At 35.9% G+C, this 20,056-nt stretch overlaps 1 protein-coding gene across 1 annotated transcript in view; it reads left to right on the forward strand.

Moving 5' to 3' along the window:
* DOK6 (docking protein 6) overlaps nucleotides 1–20,056 on the forward strand; it is a 238,747-nt gene that overhangs the window by 182,886 nt on the left and 35,805 nt on the right. The window contains exon 7 of the mRNA XM_056484076.1: nucleotides 14,403–14,520. Within this exon, the coding sequence (XP_056340051.1) occupies nucleotides 14,403–14,520 (118 nt within the window). The remainder of the gene's footprint in view (nucleotides 1–14,402; nucleotides 14,521–20,056) is intronic.

A 20,056-nucleotide genomic window follows, 5' to 3' on the forward strand; every position in this document is an offset into this window, starting at 1 on the left:
GCTGATCACTTCAGGGCTGACCAAAACTTAAAGCACAATTTTGAGGGCTTTGTCCAAATGTCTGCTAAAGATTGGCCATTGACTGCCTCTCTAGGAAGCCTGTTCCAATGTTTGACCATCCTCCCAGAAAAGAAATGCTCCAGTCTAAGCCTCCCCTGACACAGCAGAACACTCAGTCAGTCTGTCTGTGACTATCTATAAATTTTGCCAAGATTACCAACATCAAGAATTTTGAATTTGCTTTGGTAAGTTAGAATCTGCGTATTTTTGGTTTTAGTTTTGTAAACCCAGTTCCCACAAGTGGCAGTAATTTTCCATAGTTCATTAGGAATATAATGACATTTTTCCTAACTCTGATTTCCATGAGAATTTTTTTAGAATTTTTCCAGATTTCCATTAGCCTTCAGGCTCAGAAAGATGTGTGCATTCAGATGAAGTAATCCTTAAACTTACATTGCAAATTTATTTTCAACATTCACCACCTCTTAAGAAAGCAGGAAATTTGTGGATAGTTAGACTGTGTGATAGTTAATGATTCTTTCAGCTGGACCTCTTTTATTTTCTGATTTTCAAGAAAATATTGTCTTGTATGTAGACTTACTTCACTGGCATTTTTTTGGGGACTATTAGTCATATCCAAATACTGGAGCATGCAACAACTATGCAGAAGGTGTCATTCACTTTCCAAAAGAAAATACTGCATCCCACTATGAAATTCAAACTTCCATAGCCACGAGTCTCCTATTTATCCTTTCCTTATTGAGTCAAGACTTTTTTTACCCCTTTCCTCTGTGACCTGCAGGGTTTCATTGTGCCCCTGTATGTCACCTTGCAGTCAGCAAGTAAAGATGAGGTGTAAAGTCCAGATTCTCGAGGAGCTCCATAGGTGGTTGGCGTTCCTGGGTCTTTGCTGTGTGTTTGAATGGAAGCAGGGGATAGAGAAAGTCTTTACTATGGCAACAAGGGGTTTGTGCAGCTGCTCCTACAAAGTGATGGGGGTGGCACAGAGCTGCTCCTCATGGCACAAACACTGCAGACAACATAAAAGTTTGTGGGGTGTGTAGGTAAGTGGCGTGGGCAGGTGTGAGCGCAGAGCTGGGAAATCCTTACATAAGAGTGTGTCAAATATTTTGGTAGCTGGTGATGTAATTTAAATGCTGTATTGCCATTTGGAAACTAAACTTGCCCTGGAGTTTTGAATGTTTTCGAAGTGGTAATAGTCATGAGGGTTTTCATTCAGAGTATGGTAGGAAAAATTCAATTCTCCCTTTGTCTGACACAATTTTGAAATTTCTTTTATGCATAGCCAGAGGGCTGGATGATCTTGAGTGCAAAAAAGGTACTCTAAATCTCTCCTATGGACTAAACCCCAAGTATCTGAGCACATATATGGGCATCCTTACTGAGAAATTGCTCTCATTCTTTCTCCTTAAAAATTTTTGGAGTATTTTGTTACCACGTTCGTTTAACTTTTTATCTGTCAAGCCACCTAAGACTCACAATCTGCCTTCCTGCTAATATAAACCATGGGCTAAGCCAAAGTTTGTATTAAAATCTTCACAAAGGCATCTCACAAGTGAGATGATACATGTTTTAATCTGCATGGAGCCTGCTCCATCCTATGAATCCATCCTGAAGCTGCATGAATCCTATGAACACTGTGTTCCTGTTCTGTTCAGCTCAGTTACATGTTTGCATGCAGCTGGGCTCCACTGTGAACGTTTCTATTTAAGTCACCATGGTCTGTTTAGTTTGTGTAAATGCAACAGGGCAAAGATGTTTCCATGGTGTGGTATCCAAAGATGCAAACTCTCCTGAGAATTTAGCATGTGAGCACTTTAATAATCCCTACAGCCACCTATCTACATTTCTGGGTTCTTTTTAAAGAGCTATTTCTTAAAAGTCAGATATCATTTATTTCAATTTTATAAAGTTGCATTTGAATATAAGAGGTTTTGAAAGTTGATGACATGACCAAATTTGTAATCTTTTTTTTTTTCACTTTTCTTGTGCTTTGCAAAATCTTGCATGTTTACAGAGCTAACAAAGTAGTTGGAAAGGCATTGTTGGGCTGAAATTCATATTTGTTTCCAGAAATGAAGAAAATGAAGAGCCAAAGAACTCTTCCCTGAACAAAATTGATGATTTGTTTAGCAGTTTTATTTGCTAAAAGCTGTGGGTGATATGAGCTATAAATTAGGAATGGCTGCTGTAATGATGTGGTGGTTGTTGCATGTCTGACTGGAGTCCAGCCCTCCCCTTAACTAACCCAAGGGAAACATTTAATATGGAAGGGATTTTTCTTTTGTATTGTGTAACTTTAAACAAGCTCACTTGTGTAACAGTGCTGGTAGGCTCACATCACTGAACTCTCTCAACAGAGAAGCAGGTTATGTTGACTTCAGTTTTACTAAAAAATAATCCTCAAACCATCTCACCAGGGGGCTTAATTTAGTATTAATCTCATATCTGCTGTTTTCAGAAAACTGTTTCTTATAAAACGAAGCAACTATAGAGCTTCTATTATTATTAGCAAAAATAATAGCTGATGAAGTTATCCAGTGCTCTCATGAGACAGGTATTATTATGATATTAATAGTAATGAGTAAAATGAGGCACAGAAAGATTAAGGCCAAACTCAGCTGTATGTGAATTGCCCAAGGTCATAGAATAATCAGCTGTATGCTAGGCATAGAACAAAAACAAAACAGTAACAAAACAAATCCTGAATCATAGTCAGTTGCTTATTCACAGAAGAATTAACTTCTGAAAAAGATATTTTTCACATGGTTTTCATCAATCTTCTGAATTATAGCATCATTTTGTGTCTCTTGTCAAGCAAGGCCTTCCTCTGTTGCAGTAACTCTGTTTAGGAGTTCTTTATATCACTCCAGGGAATAGTTAAGGCTTTGTCTCTGATAAATAGAAAACTTCTTTATCAATGATTTACAGAGGGGCACAGTGCTTTTCAGAGAATTGGAGAATTACAAAAAGTAATAATCTGAGAAGGGATCAAAAATTCTCATAACAGCCCTAAAGTTACTTTTTAATTCTCTCCCGTGCTTTTTGTGCTTTGGCTCATCAGGTACTTGTTGGTAGGACAAAAATTAGGTGAAGTTAACCCTATGTCTTCATTTTTTCTCCACTTCTATTGTTGTTTTTTTTTTTAAAGATGACAGGGATTTTAACCTGAAAATTATTTGTAATCTCTCTGATTATATTTTTACTGAAGACAAGAGATACTGAGTATGTCAAAAAGCCATATCTGATATACAGAAACTTTTCTAAGTACATGCAGTCTTTTAATATGTAGTTATCAGAGCCTATCCAGATAGAGATTGGGTATTTTCTTTTTTCTCTCAGCTGTAGGTCATTGTTCTTATGCTACTGATGTCTTATATGATGCCAGCCATGCTAAGAGATTTTATGCAGGAATCTAGTTGAGGAGAATTGTTAGGCAGTAGTAGAGACTATAGACCCTGTACTGTTGGTTTGACATTATTTTACTAACCACACTAGCTGTGCTACACAGAGATGTGCTGCTACTGCAGTCAGCAAAATGTCAGTTTGACTCAATGGCACAGCACATCTCCTTAGCTCTCAAGTTTTCAAACCCATTGAGTATAGCATCAAAAATACTGGCATTGGAAGGGTGGTCAGCTCACCTACTTGTCTGTTCAAAGCAGGTATAGCATCAAAACTAGTCAAGGTTTGAGTATCCCCAGTGATGCAGATTGTGGGCACTCATTCCAGCACTCGGCTGCTCACACTGCAAAGGATTTTTTCCTTAAGTTTGTCTAAATTTTCCTTGGCACAGCCTGTGACCTGTTGACTCTTGTCCTTTCACTGTGCATCTCTGATAACAGTCCTCTTTGCAACATATTTTCAGAAGAAAGAGAAAAAAATGGGTTTAGATTTCTTTTAGCCTTTGCTTTCTCAGGGTGAATAAACATTAGACATTTAATCCAGCATCACTGATCATATTCTGCTTCTTAAAGGTTCTTTGCCAGGCTCTCTCCAGTTTGATATTCCTCTTGTGCCTGGGCCCAGACCTGAAGACTTTTTGAACATAGCTAAACTTCCAAATGTAGTTTCTCAATTGCCAAATAGGGGAGAAATGTGACTTCATGGTTGTAGTGGCCATGCTTTCATTAATGTGGTCCAGTGCCTCCATCACTGTATAAATACACTGGTAATATAATTCACATTAGCACCAGGACAGCTAGTTCCTTTTGGAAAAGTTTTTACCTAGCAAGTCAGTCCCCAGCTTGTGTGCAGTTGCCCTGGCCCAGTTGCAGCATTGGCATCTGTCATTGCTGAACTTCATGACAGTTCTGTCAGCCTTTCCCTCTGCTTTGCTGAAATCCGTCTGAATAGAAGCCTTCCTGTCTTGTTTGACTATTCCCCCTGATTTGATGTCATCCCCAAATTTGCTAAGAGTCAGTTCTGCCCCACTGCCCATGCTGGTGATGAAAATGTTAAATGTAATGAAGTAGTGTTCCATCTCAACTGCAGGAATAGTTTTTTGTTTTTTTAAATATTTCAGTTCTGCAGAATTCAGCAGCAAGGAATTAATGAAGATTTTCCATGCTATGGCAGAAGCATCAATTTCTCTGTTTCTTATGACTGTCTCAGGGTAAAAGCTGCTAGTCTCATAGCATATTCAGTCTGTCAGGATCCATTTCCATAAAGGCAGCTGCCAGGCAAGATTCATGTGGATTCGTATGACTGGCTATTGAATGCACATCTCTACAGTCTTTGTGATTCAAAATTCACTGATAAATCAGCAAAGGTTCTTCTTTTCATTATTCTTAATCATTTCCTTGTAGAATATAGTGGTAAAAGTTGCAATTGCTGTAACTTGAGAGATTTTGTAGAATCCTTTGCAAAATGATGGTATTTCTGTGATGTGCTCCCACATATTGTTTGGTGTTCACTTTTACATACATTTGAAGCAAAAAAGCAATGGAGTTACAGATTTCCATGGCAACAGGAATAATTCTATTTCCTTTGTTTTGCGAAGCTGAAACAAAGCAAAGGATTTTTTCATTAAATAGCAACTATGGGTATGAAAAGGCTTGAGTTACATAGCATGTGGTCATGCATGTACAACTTCTACTGTGCCTAGCAACTTTTGCCAGCAGAGAAAACCACCTTGTTTTTGTCTGAAAATGAAATTAGGTGAAGAAATGATGGTAGGATTTGTTGGGCTGATACAAGTGTATGGAAAGATGAAGCAATCTATGAGCACTTCTATGTCTCCCACCTTTCCAAATTGAATTCCTGATTTGCGGCTACTTCTGCTATATTAGTAAATACAGATCAGTAGGGAAGTAAAAATTTCAGCCCCAAATATTTCCAAATATGCATTATGTATATTTATTTAGGAGTGTATGCATTGCTTTTTAATGATTGCTTGTTTCAATTTTAAAAGAACAATTGTCAAGAATGCTCTGGCTGTATCTATCTATATACATGATCATGGTGTATATAGATAGATATATATGTGAAGACACACAGTGGTAAAGAATAGACCTTTATTTTCAAATATCAGCTTCTCATTTTAAATCTGTAAAAACTCATTTAAGGCTGTGCAGCTACTTAAGTAAACATTTAATTATTAATTAGTAAATTGCCTTAAATTAAATCAATGAGTTTATTTGTGTGTTCATATGTACAGGCATATACCTACCTCACCCCCCCTCCGCCCCCCCAAAAAATACAGGATGTTTGAAAGCTAAAACTTAATAATTTACATTCATGTGCATTGCATATGTATAACTAGCCCCAGTAGGTGTGATTCAGGATACATTTTAAGTGTACTAGTTAAAAGGAAGGAACTGTATTCTTTTGGAAGATATCAAAGAGTCATCTGAGAAGACTTTACTACATAATAGTAATTTTAATATATTCTAGGTTTGCTATTTCTTGTTTTTAATTGAAATGTCTTTGTATGACATATAAAACTAACTTCTGAAAATGTCAGAAGTAGAGGTCAGCCAGACTATGTGTGTCACTGAATACTGGAGTCATGCACTGATAAGCTTAATGAGGAATATTCATGAAAAGTTACTGATGATTACTGTTTCAGACAGTATTCAGAAAATTGTCTTCCTGTCATTTTATTAAAGTTCATTGGTCAGCAATTTCTGTGTACCGAAATGAAGAAGCTAAAAGAAATGTGATTTCCACAAATATGTGTAATTGGAAACTACTGATCTGTTTTAGACAATAGAAGAAAAAACTTCTTGAGAAATCTCATGAGGTCCAAGTCATTTGCTTTATCTGAAATAATGAAAGTCAAATAACTGTGCAGTGAACAGTGAATGTAGATTGTAGCATTTTTTAGAAATCAAATTTTCAGCCCCAAATTTATTCAAGTGGAGTTCTCCCATCTGGGGACAATCTGTGTTTATCCATATTTCACCTTTCTTGCCACATGCTAGAGAGAGGTTTTCAAGTCTGCTCTCCACCAAGAGACATTTTTTCATACCATGGCTTCTACCACACCAGTTCTAAAGCAAACTTCCATGGGGTCAGAAAGGCTGTCCTTATGTCCTCAAGTAAAATACTGAGGCTTCAAGTGTTCCAAATATCTGTTTAGATATGTCATATCTGTGGGCAAGTAATTCCATGGAATAAATCCTACTTTGAAGACTTTGCCAGAGCATTTCAGGTTGATGTCAGACTCTAGCAGCTTTGTAAGAGAGAGGAATACTCAGCAGAGCAAGGAGAGTGAAACACAGAGGAAGGAGGACAAGGCTTGTTTGTCAGCACTGATAGCAAGCCTCTCTATTTTTAGGTCTTGGTGATAAACCTTATGAAAGAGCCCCTTCTGGAACTCTGGAACTCTCAGGCTGAATTAATCACAAAACACTTGCTCCAAATGGAGAAGACGAGTCTTTGTTGATGGTCTCTTTCTTTGATCTCTCTAACTGATGCATTTCAGTCCATTCTCTTCTACCTCAACTTACTTATCCTTACACTGTTCAGAAGACAGACCTGTGACTCTCCCTATTCAGTAGAATCTGCTCTATAATTTTGGAAATGACAATCACAGACTGATTGAGGATTGTCCAATACCCCTAACTCAAGTATTGCCATTGAAGCTGGTTGTCCAGGACCATGTCCTGGATGTCTTTTGAATATCTACAATGTGAGAGACTTCACAACCTTCCTGGGCAATCTGTGCCAATGCTTATTCAACCTCACAGCAAAGGTGTTTCCTAATGTTCAGCAAGAACCTCCTATGTTTCAGTTTGTGCACATTGTCCCTGGTCCTGTCACTGGGCACCTCTGTAAAGACCCTGGTTCTGTCTTCTTTGCACTCTCCCATCAGGTATTTACAAACACTGAAAAGATGAAGCCTTCCCTTCTCCAGGCTGAGCAGCCCCAGCTCTCTCAGCCTGTTTTCATGGGAGAGCTGCTCCTTCCCACTGATCATCTTCATGGCCTCCTCTGGACCTGCTCTAGCAGGTCTGTGTTTTTCTTGAGCTGGGCCCTTAGAGCTGGATGCAGTGCTCCATGTGAGGTCTCACGAGACAGAATAGAGAGGGAGAATCACCTCTCTCAACCTGCTGCTCAGGTGTGGCTGGCATTCTGGGCAAGCATACGTAGCTGGCTCCTGTTGCATGGCAGCAGAATAGACAAACAAAATCTGAAAATAATTTCTGTGCAATAGGGGATTCTATATCATGCATGCATATATATATATATATACATGCATGTGTTTCTTGAAGAAATTAGCTCAGTTGTGTTTGTTTCCACTAAGACCTGCTGTATAGTCAGGCTTGAAATAGTCTCAGCTCAGCTGTTAGCATTATCTCCCATGTTATTAGTGAATGGTTTTATGCAATGAGAAATGGGTAAAGTGTTTCTTATGTATAGTAAAATGGCTCAAACATTTGAAAAATATAAGAATCTGAGCTTCTACCATCACACTAATTATTACAGTTTCCAGAAAACTTTCACAAAAGGAACAAACTCACAATTTTATGACGGAATATGAGTAAAGACACACACCTTACTGACATTCAACAAATATAATCCCAACATGCTGTAAAATGTATCTAATTTTCTTCCAACATTAATCCGTTCTGTCTGGCAGCATTGATCTATTATGAGCTTCTTTTAGACAAAAGAAAAAATAGAAGAAAAAAACCCAACACACTTCCATCAGAAAAGGAGCAAAATCTACCAGTCCTCTATATTGTGGCCAAGAAGAATGTAAAAAAACAATCAGCCCCTTCAGAATTCTTTTCTTCCACCATTGCTTTATTACTAATTCAAAATGTTATTGCACCACCAAAGAATAATTGTCATCCACTCTGACACCACAAAGCGGTGTTACTATTTTGTTGTTTTTTTTTTTTTTTGTCTATAATTGATTAAGTAACTCTCCAAAAGGGAACATCAAGGTTGGAATCACTACTGAAAACCTTAATGCTAGATATAAATTATAAAGGCTGAAATCACTGAAATTACATTTTCAGATAACTTTTCAAGTTTTCAAGTTTTTTTAGAAGACTTGTGAGGTCATACATTGGTGGGTGTTTTGCCAATATTATGTATTCCTTCAGGAACAGCAAGCTGGATAAAAATTTAAAAATAAATATTAAGCACTGCATAGCAAATAAATAGTATGCTGACACCTATAAGTGTTCCTATTAATAGTAGACATATTTAGGTAATGAACACAGTCCAAGTAACATTTATATAAATGAACGTAACTGTGTTCTAAGCAAGCTAAGTGATTGTGTACAAATGGCTCCAGAAAAATTATAACCAAAGAGTATTAGTAACACATCACCAAAGGAAAGAATTTTCTCAGTGGAGTTTCATAGGACTATATCCTGCATTCGGTTTTATTAAGTATTTTCAAAGAAGGATCAAGACTCAGTCTAGTTATTATACTTCCAGTTCTTACATTTATAACAATGTGGAAGTGGATCAATGAAGAGACAGAATTCAAAATGACAAATTGGAAAATTGTTTGGAACAGAAGCATTGATTTCAACAGAAACATGGGCAAACCTCTGCTGAAGAAGGAACAGTCTGCTTTACAGTACTGGATAAGAACTGTTTTTTGTAAAATAAAAAATAGATCTATGTGTCATAATATATTCATGCAAGTTGAATACGGGACAACAGTTGATGCTTTTGCAAAACAGACAAACACTATACCCTTAGTTTGGTCATGATGAGAAAATGATAAAGCTCTCTTTAAAAAACCCAAAAACATTTCTCCCACTTTTTCTCTAATTTGGATGATATCTGAGCTGATGCTGCCTACTAGATTGTGTGACTCTTAAGCTCTAGTAATTTTTTACAGTGAATACAAGTGAAATGAGTCTGTGTCAGCAAATTCACACTTGTGAGGTGAAGTATATTTCTTAAACCCTCCTTCTATTCAAGGCATAACACACAAAGTAAACTTCTTTCAAGCTAGAAAGGAAAAAAAAATCTGAATAATGCTATTGGATTCATATTTCTAGACTACAATTCTCGTTAGTCTTCTGTGACCTAGTTCTCTTGCTATTTGTTTAAAGATACTAATGAGAACTTGAAATGAGACAGAGGGTTTTATCCATAATAAACTAACCTATTTTCACAGCATATCTGTAAAAAGCAAAGTTGTCCCTATTGTAGACTAAAAAAAAATAAAAGGAATGAACTATAAATTGCTCAGTTTGTCTCCTCAAGCTAAATGTATTTTCTGTCACCTTCAGTGTTTTGACTTTTTAATGAAAAAAAAAAGGTGAGAGAATAATATGTTAAAAAGATCAAAGCTCAGAACCCTAATACAGTTAACAGGCTCCATTTTTGGAATTGTCTTCATTATTGATATCAGAGTAACAAATCTATTGAAGTCAGTGGAGATGGCCTATGAGAATTAAAAGAAAATTTACTCTTTAAGACTTTCATGGAAGAACAATAATGAAAAATATTGGAAACTTCTTACAGTGACAGTCTATTAATTGACTTCTTTTCTTTTGTTTCTATTTTAATCAAATAGACCTGTAAGAATAATAAAGTTGTCACTGGTGAAGCAAAGACTTCACATGGCTCAATATTTTGGGTGATTTGGATACAGGAAAGAAATGTAATGTTCACCATGTGAAAGGTATTTTATCAGACAAATTTCAGAGTAAATGGATACAGCCCAACTACTAGGTGTTCCCTACGAGATAACAAAAATGCGTCAGTGGTGTTTGGTTTTTTATATTCCCACCACAAAATTCCCTGAGTTAATATGATTTTGATGTATGCATTTCTACTTTTCACATAAGTTCTAATTCTGTTCTTACTTTCTACCTCATAAACTGGAGGGAAAATGTCTAGATTATGTTTTTATTTCCAGAAATCTCATCAAATTTGAGAAATATTTGTAGCCAAGGCATTCTAGATGAATGTTTAATTTGGTATATTGCTTTTACTTTCCTCTATTAAGACCAGTACATAGATGCAACAGAGCAAAACAACCCTCAGTGAAATTAGGGAATGCTTTGGGTTTGAAGGGACCTTTAATATCCAACCCCCCTACAATGAGAGGGGACATCTTCAGCTAGACCAGTTTGCTCAGAGCCCTGTTCAATCTGGCCTTGAATGTGTCCAGGGATGAGGCATCCACAACTTCTCTGGGCAACTAATGCTAGTGTTTTACCACCCCCATAAAAAAAAATTTCTTCCTCATGTCCAATATAAATTTACCCTCTTTTAATTAAAAACGCTTACTCCTTGTCCTGCTATAAGTCCTGCTACAAAAGTGTCCCATCTTTCTTATAGGCCCCATAAAGCATGGAAAGGTCACAATGAGGTCTCCCTGAAACCTTCTGCCTGAAATTCTCCAGTCTGAACCCCAGGTTTTCAGTTTTTCTTCACAGGAGAGGTGTTTCACCCCTCTGATCATTTTTGAGTCCTGCCTCTGGATTTCCTCCAGCAAATTCCTGTCCTTATACTAAGGACCCCAAAGCTGACACTGTACTCCAGGTGGGATCTTACTTGAGCAAAGTAGAGGAGCAGAATCATCTCAAATTTATTCCCAGATATAAAATTTTATTTCTTCCATGTGTCTTTGCTGTTTTTGTCTGTACAGTTGATGCTAATGCATCTGAGCCTGTTTTGCCAACTCCTGAGAATATGTTGGTGTTGGAAATAACAGCTGAATATTTGCCTGTTATGTCAGAAGAAATCCAGACTCAGAGATGTTGTTTTAATTTTCTGCATGATAAACGGGCTTAATGAGATAGGTGAAATAATTTTTAAATATATTTTTAACTGTTACATTTCTGTTAAATTAAGGACAGTAATAAATCTGTGCAGGATGGTCTACCTGCTTTGAGAAAAGAAGAAAATTTGAAGGGTATTTACTTGATTTTCCATAGTGAAAATTTCTTTGCCCACATTAGCTGCTTCAAAAAAGTGTGGAGGGGAAGCCAGTTGTTTTTTTAATGAGGCATAGTAAAAAGACAAAAGAAAAGGGTATGGAGGACAAAGTCTCTGAACTTCTGAGTGTGATCTCTCATTGGTCTGGAACACCAGAGGTCTTGAACCTGAGTGTCTCATTTTTTTAACAGTTAAACAGTTCTGTAAATCTTCCCTGATTTACAAGTTGTTTGTTTGGTTTCTCTATTTAAACTTTGTTAAGTACCAGAATTTCATGTACAGTTGGGGAAAAGGGATTTTGAAACCATAGATCTCTATAATTAAATATTAGTTTAACTTGTAATTATTAATATAGCAAAGAACTATCTAGTAGTATATGAACAATTGATTATATGGATGTTTTTATGTGTTTTCTTCACGTTGGTTTGAAGTTTTTTATCTGAAATACCCACAGTGTAACATATAGGATGTTCTCTAGAGAAAATGGGTTTCTGTCAATATATTATTCAATTTTCTTTGAACACAGGAATATTTTTATAAACAGCACTTTGTGGAAGTAAGCATTCTGGCATTGTCAATTGCATTTGATCAACAATGTGATTCTTATATGGATAAAAAAAAAAGATTAAAAGAAAAATTATAGCTGATGGCAGTCTTCTATTCAGTAAGAATAACTTCATGGACAAATTAATGTCATCATCCTTTCTATGATATTCAAGGTAATAAGGTCTTCAAATCCATAGGTTTATGCTTCTATTTTAAAATCTCAAATTAAAAACAAAATTGATATTTTATTTTAAAGTTTTGTTTTGTTTTTTTCATGAGGATGATATTCTAATAAATTAGAAATTGCATATTTTTCTCTATGGAGTCCCCAGAGAATCATGGTTCATCTGGTCCTCTTGCAGTTAGCATATGGTGATAATTCTTACCCAAAAGGTGATATCAGAAGTTGTTCTTTAGTTAGAGAATCTGAGGAAACAAAGAATTGTGAATGCTTGCAGTGCAGTCTCCTGCACTAGAGCAGTTCTTACCTTATTTTATAATGAGAATAGTTTTTTTTATTTTTATTTTATTCTCCTAAATCTCTAATGTGTGCAAATTAAGTTCTTCTGCATCACTATTAGTCAGATCAGGCTGCCTCAGATCAAGAATAATGATATGTTTAACCACTTCCATTCAGTCCATCGATTTAGCAGTCAAATAGGTTCTAATTATTGGAATATTTTTTTTCAGAATGCATAATAAGAAAATGTTTTGCCTTTAATTTATCATTTGAGTGAATAAGTTATGAATAAATCATCAGTAAACTGAAATTAGGTAATTTATGTAATTTTCTTCTTCAGCAAAATTACCCTTGTTACCCTTGCTACATAAAGATGGTAACATAATATAGAGGGTTTGTTACTGTCCTGATCTCTACAATAAAGGAAATTCTGTGTATCAATAAGCTTTAAACCCCCAAGTCTCCCTAAAACTGGAATTCTTGTGATAATGCTTTCAAACTTCTTTTTTTATGGACTAAATGCATCTGCAAGCTCTTTGCTTCATATCGAGTAGCTTCTAGTGATGATCTGCACCACTGACAAATGAAATTTAATACTTGTCTATAAATGAGCAGAAAAGACATTAGCTGAAGACAGGGAGTTATTTTGATGACAGTTCTCAAGAAAACAACAGAAGTAATTACAACAGACTGATCTGAAGCAAAATATATTCCATAGATCAGTTTCTGTTAATACTCAAAATTTAAATAATTTTAGATCTTTGGGTAGATACTGTCTCTATGTTTGTTTTTTTTTTTGGGGGGGGGGGGGGTGAGGAGGGCAGAAGAGGTTTAAATTACAGAATGGGTTTGTACACTTAAAAGGGGCTTTTTTTAATTTGTCATTATGATTCTGAATGAGGAATCCCTAGGAACTAATCCTGCAGGAAATGATCCAGACATAGAATACCTTCTGCTCTGTAGCTGAAGTCTCTGCAAATGATTTTCTAGGCCCATCCTCTCACAGTACCATTGTAGTGCCACCTTTAAAACTAAAAAAAACTAACATTCTAAATCTTCAGACATAATTGATCCTTCAGTATTGATCTTTTCAGACATCCCCTGAAAAAATTATGCTTACAATGTTATGGTGGTTTTTTATATTCCAAAAATTATTGATCACGTTTTATAATCTGTAAAACCAGAGATACAAAAAATTTGCAGGTGCATTCTCTTTCCTTCTAGACAAAGAAAGTGTAGCAGAAATATCAAAAGAGGTTGCCAGAATGCCCAATCCTTCATCTTTCTTTCTTCTCTGTAGTGTTGTCTTGTGTTTCACTTACATCAATAGTTTGTTGGAGACAGAGATCTCTTTAATAAAGTTGACATTCCTCCTGTTAGGTTTCTGTGCTGTAGCTCTTGTACCCAGGGACTTACCATGCAATTTACAATTTCAATCACATAAAGTCCCCCAGACCAGGAAAATCTGCTCTTGAAGCTGGAGCCTGCTACTGGTGATGAGATACCTCCCCTTCAAAGGAGGATTAGGAGATTAATGACTCTCCATTGCTAATTCTCTGCTGGTTGTCTCAGATTCTCTCTTAGCATTTTTCTGGGTATTCAATCCAATATACAGGCTAAATGGCCAAAAGGAAATGTGATTGCAGAGGGGTTTTAGAGTTCAGGCATATGTTAATCCATCGTTATCATAAAGAAGAAAATAACAAAACCCTGGCAGCAAGAAGAATAGCTGTAGATAAATAGAGACATATTTTGATGTCCTAGTATTAACCTTTGTTAATGAACCTATAGACCCAGACACACTTCTGCAGCTTTTTCCTGAGCAGTCACAGTGCTGATGCTTGTAACACAGTTAAATGATCATATAAAACCTGACATAATTCAGAAAATGATAAGTTCATGACGACATAGGTTCGATTTACAGTTTTGAGATTATTTATCATTATTATGCCTATTTGTGGTTATTCATGCTTATGTGTGACCTTCCATTTATGTTTTCTTTGTCTTTTAGCTCCAGACCAGTCTGTCTGAACCAATGACTTTATCCAAGTCGATCTCACTTCCTCGTAGTGCATATTGGCATCACATCACCCGGCAGAACAGCGTTGGAGAAATCTACAGTTTACAAGGCAAGTTGCTTATGATTCCATATCCATTATAGCTTCTTTCCATTTGATGCAAATTGCTCTTTATTTGCACTGGTTATTTTCTCTCCATTTCATTTTATCAATTGTCAAGAACCTCAGCAGGATTCCCAAATTTACATAAAACAGGTTTCTTTTAGTCATTTTGTAAACTAATGGTGAAAATTATTTCCAGAATCACCACATAAAGCTGGATAGACAATTTGGCTCAATGCAGCTTCTCAGTGGCTAATGAACATCAGGTTGTTTTAGTATTTTCTACCAATAAGATGGGGCAAGTATTTGGGCAACCTCAGGGTGCCTAATTAAATCTACATAAAGTGACTATATGAGTTGCAAGATTAAAACAAAGTAATTCTAGGAAGAAGAGCTATTCTTGGTAAATTTGCTTAGCAAATCATATATGTGAACTGTTGACTCAACTAACTTGCAGGCCTTCAACAAATCATCTTCTTCTCTCTATGGTTTTCTTTCAGATGTTTAGATTTGCTTAAGCCTTTGAGTGCTATAATTAGCATAACTTGATGATGATGATTCACTGCTCTTAAACTGAAATTGATTTGTGTCTTTTAGGAAACTGAAATTATTGTTACATTTAAAATGCAGACCTTTTAAAAATAGCCTTCCATAAACATATCACTTTGTATTATTTCTAAAGGCCTTAAGGATTTTGTTTTACTTTTCTCTTAATAATCTGTGTGCATAAACAATTTACATTTAGATAGGAGGTTAGAAACTGCTCCCAAACAAGAGTACCCAATGCAAGGTACATTGCATATTTTCATGGAAATAAGTGGAACACAGTATATAGATGAAGGACATTACATGTTTTGTTTTGTAAATTATCACATAAATTAAAACCAGCAGGTGAACTGCACATTCAGTGGGTGAGTCATTAAAGGGGATAGCATTTGTTTCCCATCTTTCTCCATAGAGCAAAGTTATTTTTTAATCATGATGATAGTCTTACATTTAAATACCAGTAATGGAAAAAAGAAAATAATATTCCAGAAGCTGTTTGGGAAAAAGTTATACTTGTACATCACCCCACAAATATTCACCATACCACTGATATTTTTTCATGGACACAATCTGTAGAGATGTTAGATTTCCTCTTCTAATACTCTTGATGTGTCTTCATCAGCAAGATAGTAAATGTGTTATATTCACTCTCTGCAATCTTTTCGTCCTTATAAATGGCCTTCAAAGTAAAGGAAGCAAAACTTTATCTATAAAGTAATAATTAAAATATCTATACCTCCTAGCTGTGCAGGATTTAACATATTGGAACTGTATTACTAAAAATGCAAGAATTTTACTTTCTGGAAGTATGCAGATTTTATTCACGTTTCCACCGAAACATGGGACTAATAAATATTTCAGAACTTAACATTTTCATTTTTCCTACATATAGTATGATGATTGAAGCTTGAGAAAGTGTAGTTGATTTCAGGAGAGACTAATTCAGTCTCACCAGTGGGCTAGGAAGTGCATCCAGAAGACTCTGGCTGCAAAACTTTTCCATGTGAGACTGCCATTCATTATCTGTAATGAAAATCTCTTTGAGCCTTCTGCTGCGATGACTAATTAAAAGCACTGAATTTGCACAGAAAGTGAAATGAGTGCAAAGCACACCTTTCCCTCCTAATACCTTGTCATACCCACAGTCTGCACTGCAGGGTTGTCAAAGCATCAGCCCACAGAAGCTTTGTAGATGTGGGTGGAAGGTGGGTAGGAAGGAAGCAGGTTGCAAGCATCACTTCAGTCCTCAGAAGAGCAGCCAGCTGAGAGGAGCTGGTGCAGAGGGAGGAATCTCCTCTGAGCTCCAAAAGGTGTATTACCTTCAGAGAGGAGACATTTTCTTTAGAGAACCGTAGTTGAACTTAGTTCTGCACTTCATGGGTATTTATGACAAAGCTTTGAACATTCAAGAAACAAATTTGAAAATTCCGCACATACTTCTAAATATCTCACAAACTCCAAAGTGAAATAAACAGAGTGGTATCTACCTATTTCCAGGTGACAATCAATGTTAGTAAAGTAGCAGCCCAGCTCACTGCTAGGTACAAGTGTTTCCACAGTGGCAATTATTTCAAACTTGCTGTCTGAAGTGACTAGAATTTAATTAATAACAGCTGGTGATGTATAAGGAGAAATGAATATGTGCTCATACTACCTTAGATAAATTGGCTCTTTGGGAGTTATTTAGCAGTCAAATTTAACTTAATTAGTAGTGTGTGTTGATCTGATAATGACTATGCTATGGAGTAAGAAGGTAGTGGTTTTGTGATTTTTGGTTTTTTTAAAAACTACATTTCAGGAAAAAAAGGCACTCCAATGAGTGAGTGTTTGGTCTATTATGCTCCATTAGCCCATGAAAATACTTACATATAAAGACCTGTAAAGATTAATAAACAGAATACTAGAGCTTAAGTAACACAGGTTGCACAAAATATCTGAAAATGAGATGGGTTATTTCCTTCAAATATTTCCTTTAATTACAATTCAGAAATTAAACAGTGTCCTTAAATATTTTTTATCAAAGAGTAATTTAACTAACAGAGGAAAAAAGAGCTCTACACCATTTTTGTGCATACAGGAGTATGACATACATGAATTGTGCATTTTCATAAATAATAGACATCTCTTAAAAACTTTGAGCCAAACAGAAGCTAAACATTCATTGATATATTATGCTATCATACATGGAGATCTAAAAAATGATAAAAATGAGAAGCCAAGAGTAACCTTATTATCTGAAATCATGGTTAAGAAGGAAAATATATGAAAGCCATATAATCATGTAAATAAATACCCTGTATGTTCCCTTGTAATTCAGTGTTTATTGTTAATACCTACCATGAAATTTAGCACCATTACACAAGACATTAAAAACTGACTAACAAAACACGTGAGTTTTTATACAACAAAATATATTAAAGGAATTTGGGTTTTTTGTTTGGTTGTTTTCTTTCTATTTTGAATTTGGGGCTTTAAATTTGCTTAAAATGAAAAAAAAAAAAAAAAAAAAAAGATTGCAAACTGAATTTTCAGCTATCTGAACTCTAGTTCTTGACCTTTAGAGTTTGGATGATACAAATGTTAAACACAGTCAGTTTGTATATTATTATATAAATAAGGCCAAATAGAATTTTGGTATTGAAAGATTAATTAGCTTTTTGTATTGCAGTTATTGAAATCCCTGAGGAAATTATGTTCAGGAAATCTAATTACAGCCTGGCCTTTCTCCAAGAAATTCAAAATTAAGAAATGCATTCAGTCAGTCCTGTTGTGTTTGATCTGGTTTCTTCTCATTTTTGGACTTGGGTTTTGCTATCCATACTCAAAATAATGAACACCTGCCCATGAAGGCCATGCTACTCATTCTATGAGGGTACTCATGTGAAGGACCATATATTTATATAAGAATGATATCAGTAGCATCTTAAATGTTTCTTCCAAAAAGAGAACACTAAAGAGTTGTTTTGGGGTTTTTTCCACAGTATTGCTTATCACAATTTGCTTATAATGAATTTTATTTGCTCTATCACAAATTATTATTACAGGTTTGTAAACCTGTATCAAAGTAATCAAATTACATGGAAAAATATTAAGAAGCTCGCTAAGAGTCATGTTTTTAAACTTAGTGAGGAATTTTGAGAAATAAAACTATCATCTTCCATGAAACTGGACTTGTAAGCACATGCCAAAGCCATAACTAGACAGAAATAAAAAATGGTCTCAATGAAGACTGAAGGAGTTTTGCTGTTGATATACAATTACCTTTTGAATGTGACAATAAAGATGCAAGAAACATAAACCTGGTTTTGCAAACCAAAAGTGGTTCCTCTGTGGCCTTGGTAAGCAAGCCTGCAATGCACATTGTCTTTTGTCTTTGTTAGGTGACAACTCACCCTTCCTTTTCTTTTTTTAATCTGTTTTAAGCAGAGTAGCATGTAGTGTTAATCTGATCAGCTAAAAGGTGTTGTGCATAAAAGGGAGAAAAAGTCACATACATTTCACCCATCTACATAGTTTTCCAGCCTTTTCAAAGTAGAAACTCTGATATGTCACTAAAAATAATCAGAGAATATTCAAGTTGCTAAATATTTAGAGGGGTTTGAATCATCCTGTTCAACCCTCCTTAAGATAATCCTGCAGGAAATTCTGATGTAGGCTTCTGCAGCTTTCTGCAAATTAAACTATGTAAAATGAATGGGAGAGCATTCGTCATTTTGGCATTTCCATTGTTTGTTCATATGCCCAGCAATAGAGCACAGAATCCATTTCCCCATCTAATCTTGGTGCCTGAACAATGTGAATAACACAAAATGTTAGAATATATCTGTTATATAAACCTGATCGCTCAGTAATTTCTCAGTAAGTGTCTACCAGCAGCTAAAGCTGAAATGCTTTATAGCCTTCCACATTCCCATTTCCTTTGCTGAATCTCATCAGGACCTTCACATTAGTAAATGAAGCCTATAAAATTTGAGATATGAATAGAGGACACCTGAAACAAGATACTTATTGAGTAGAAACTGTGTAAGAGATACATTATTTAAAATGCCTCTATAACATGGCTTCTCAAATCTTATGCAGAAGATTTCATCCTTTCCTTTTGAGTTTTGAATTTCTGTGCTAAGTAGTGCATCACTGGACTGATTTTAAAATGGCATATTGGAAGTGGAATGTGTCTTACTCAGAAACCAGTAAAGAACTTCATTTTGTTCAGCAGGGATTGCTGCCTCTAACCAAGAGCATTACTGACAAGCTCTAAAGAGTATCTTGACATATTCCCATTCATTCTGATAAATCATTGATGAGTTAAGAGGCTGTTGCAATTATAAGCCATGAAAAATAGAGGAAGGTGAGAAGCCAAAAACGATTAATAAAGCATATTTTGTTGTCAAATTCAGACCTCCTGATTTCATTTAAGGCCAATACTTTTATGCCCTGTCTCTCAGGAGATGCTCATTCAGTGAGATCACTTGTCAATGGGGTTGTTCTGTGCCAGACCAGAAAGCACAGAAGTCATTGTACTCTCTACTTAAAACTGACAGCCCAAATGGTGCAAGGAGAGCAATTAAATATTGGCCAATTGCCTCCTCTCCCCTCCAAAACCCAATAAATGTAAGTTCTTCAGTGCAAACCACACAGATTCTTAGCTATAAATCTCTTCTCTTAGCTTCATGACTTCATAAATGCGTGATGACAATAGCTTCAAACACTATTAGCAAATTAGTGAGAAGCAGATCAAGCTTTGCCCCCAGCTTAATGTGAAACCAGGAGTCTTTACTCTCACTTTCCAAAGACTCACTCGAGTTATGGTGCAGCCATGTGATCTCTCTGCTGTATTGTAAGATCCAGGGACCTGCAGTGTGTCATGAGAGCTGCAGTGCAGTGAAGGAATGTGTGTGCTGGCAGAATTGGCATAACCAGCTCCATGGATGCTTCCAGCTGCTGCTGGATTGTCTGAAGAGGAATGGTTTGCACCATTATATCAAAGAGAAAATTGAAA

Source organism: Oenanthe melanoleuca, chromosome 2 (genome assembly GCF_029582105.1).
Source record: "Oenanthe melanoleuca isolate GR-GAL-2019-014 chromosome 2, OMel1.0, whole genome shotgun sequence".
Classification (NCBI taxonomy): Eukaryota; Metazoa; Chordata; class Aves; order Passeriformes; family Muscicapidae; genus Oenanthe; species Oenanthe melanoleuca.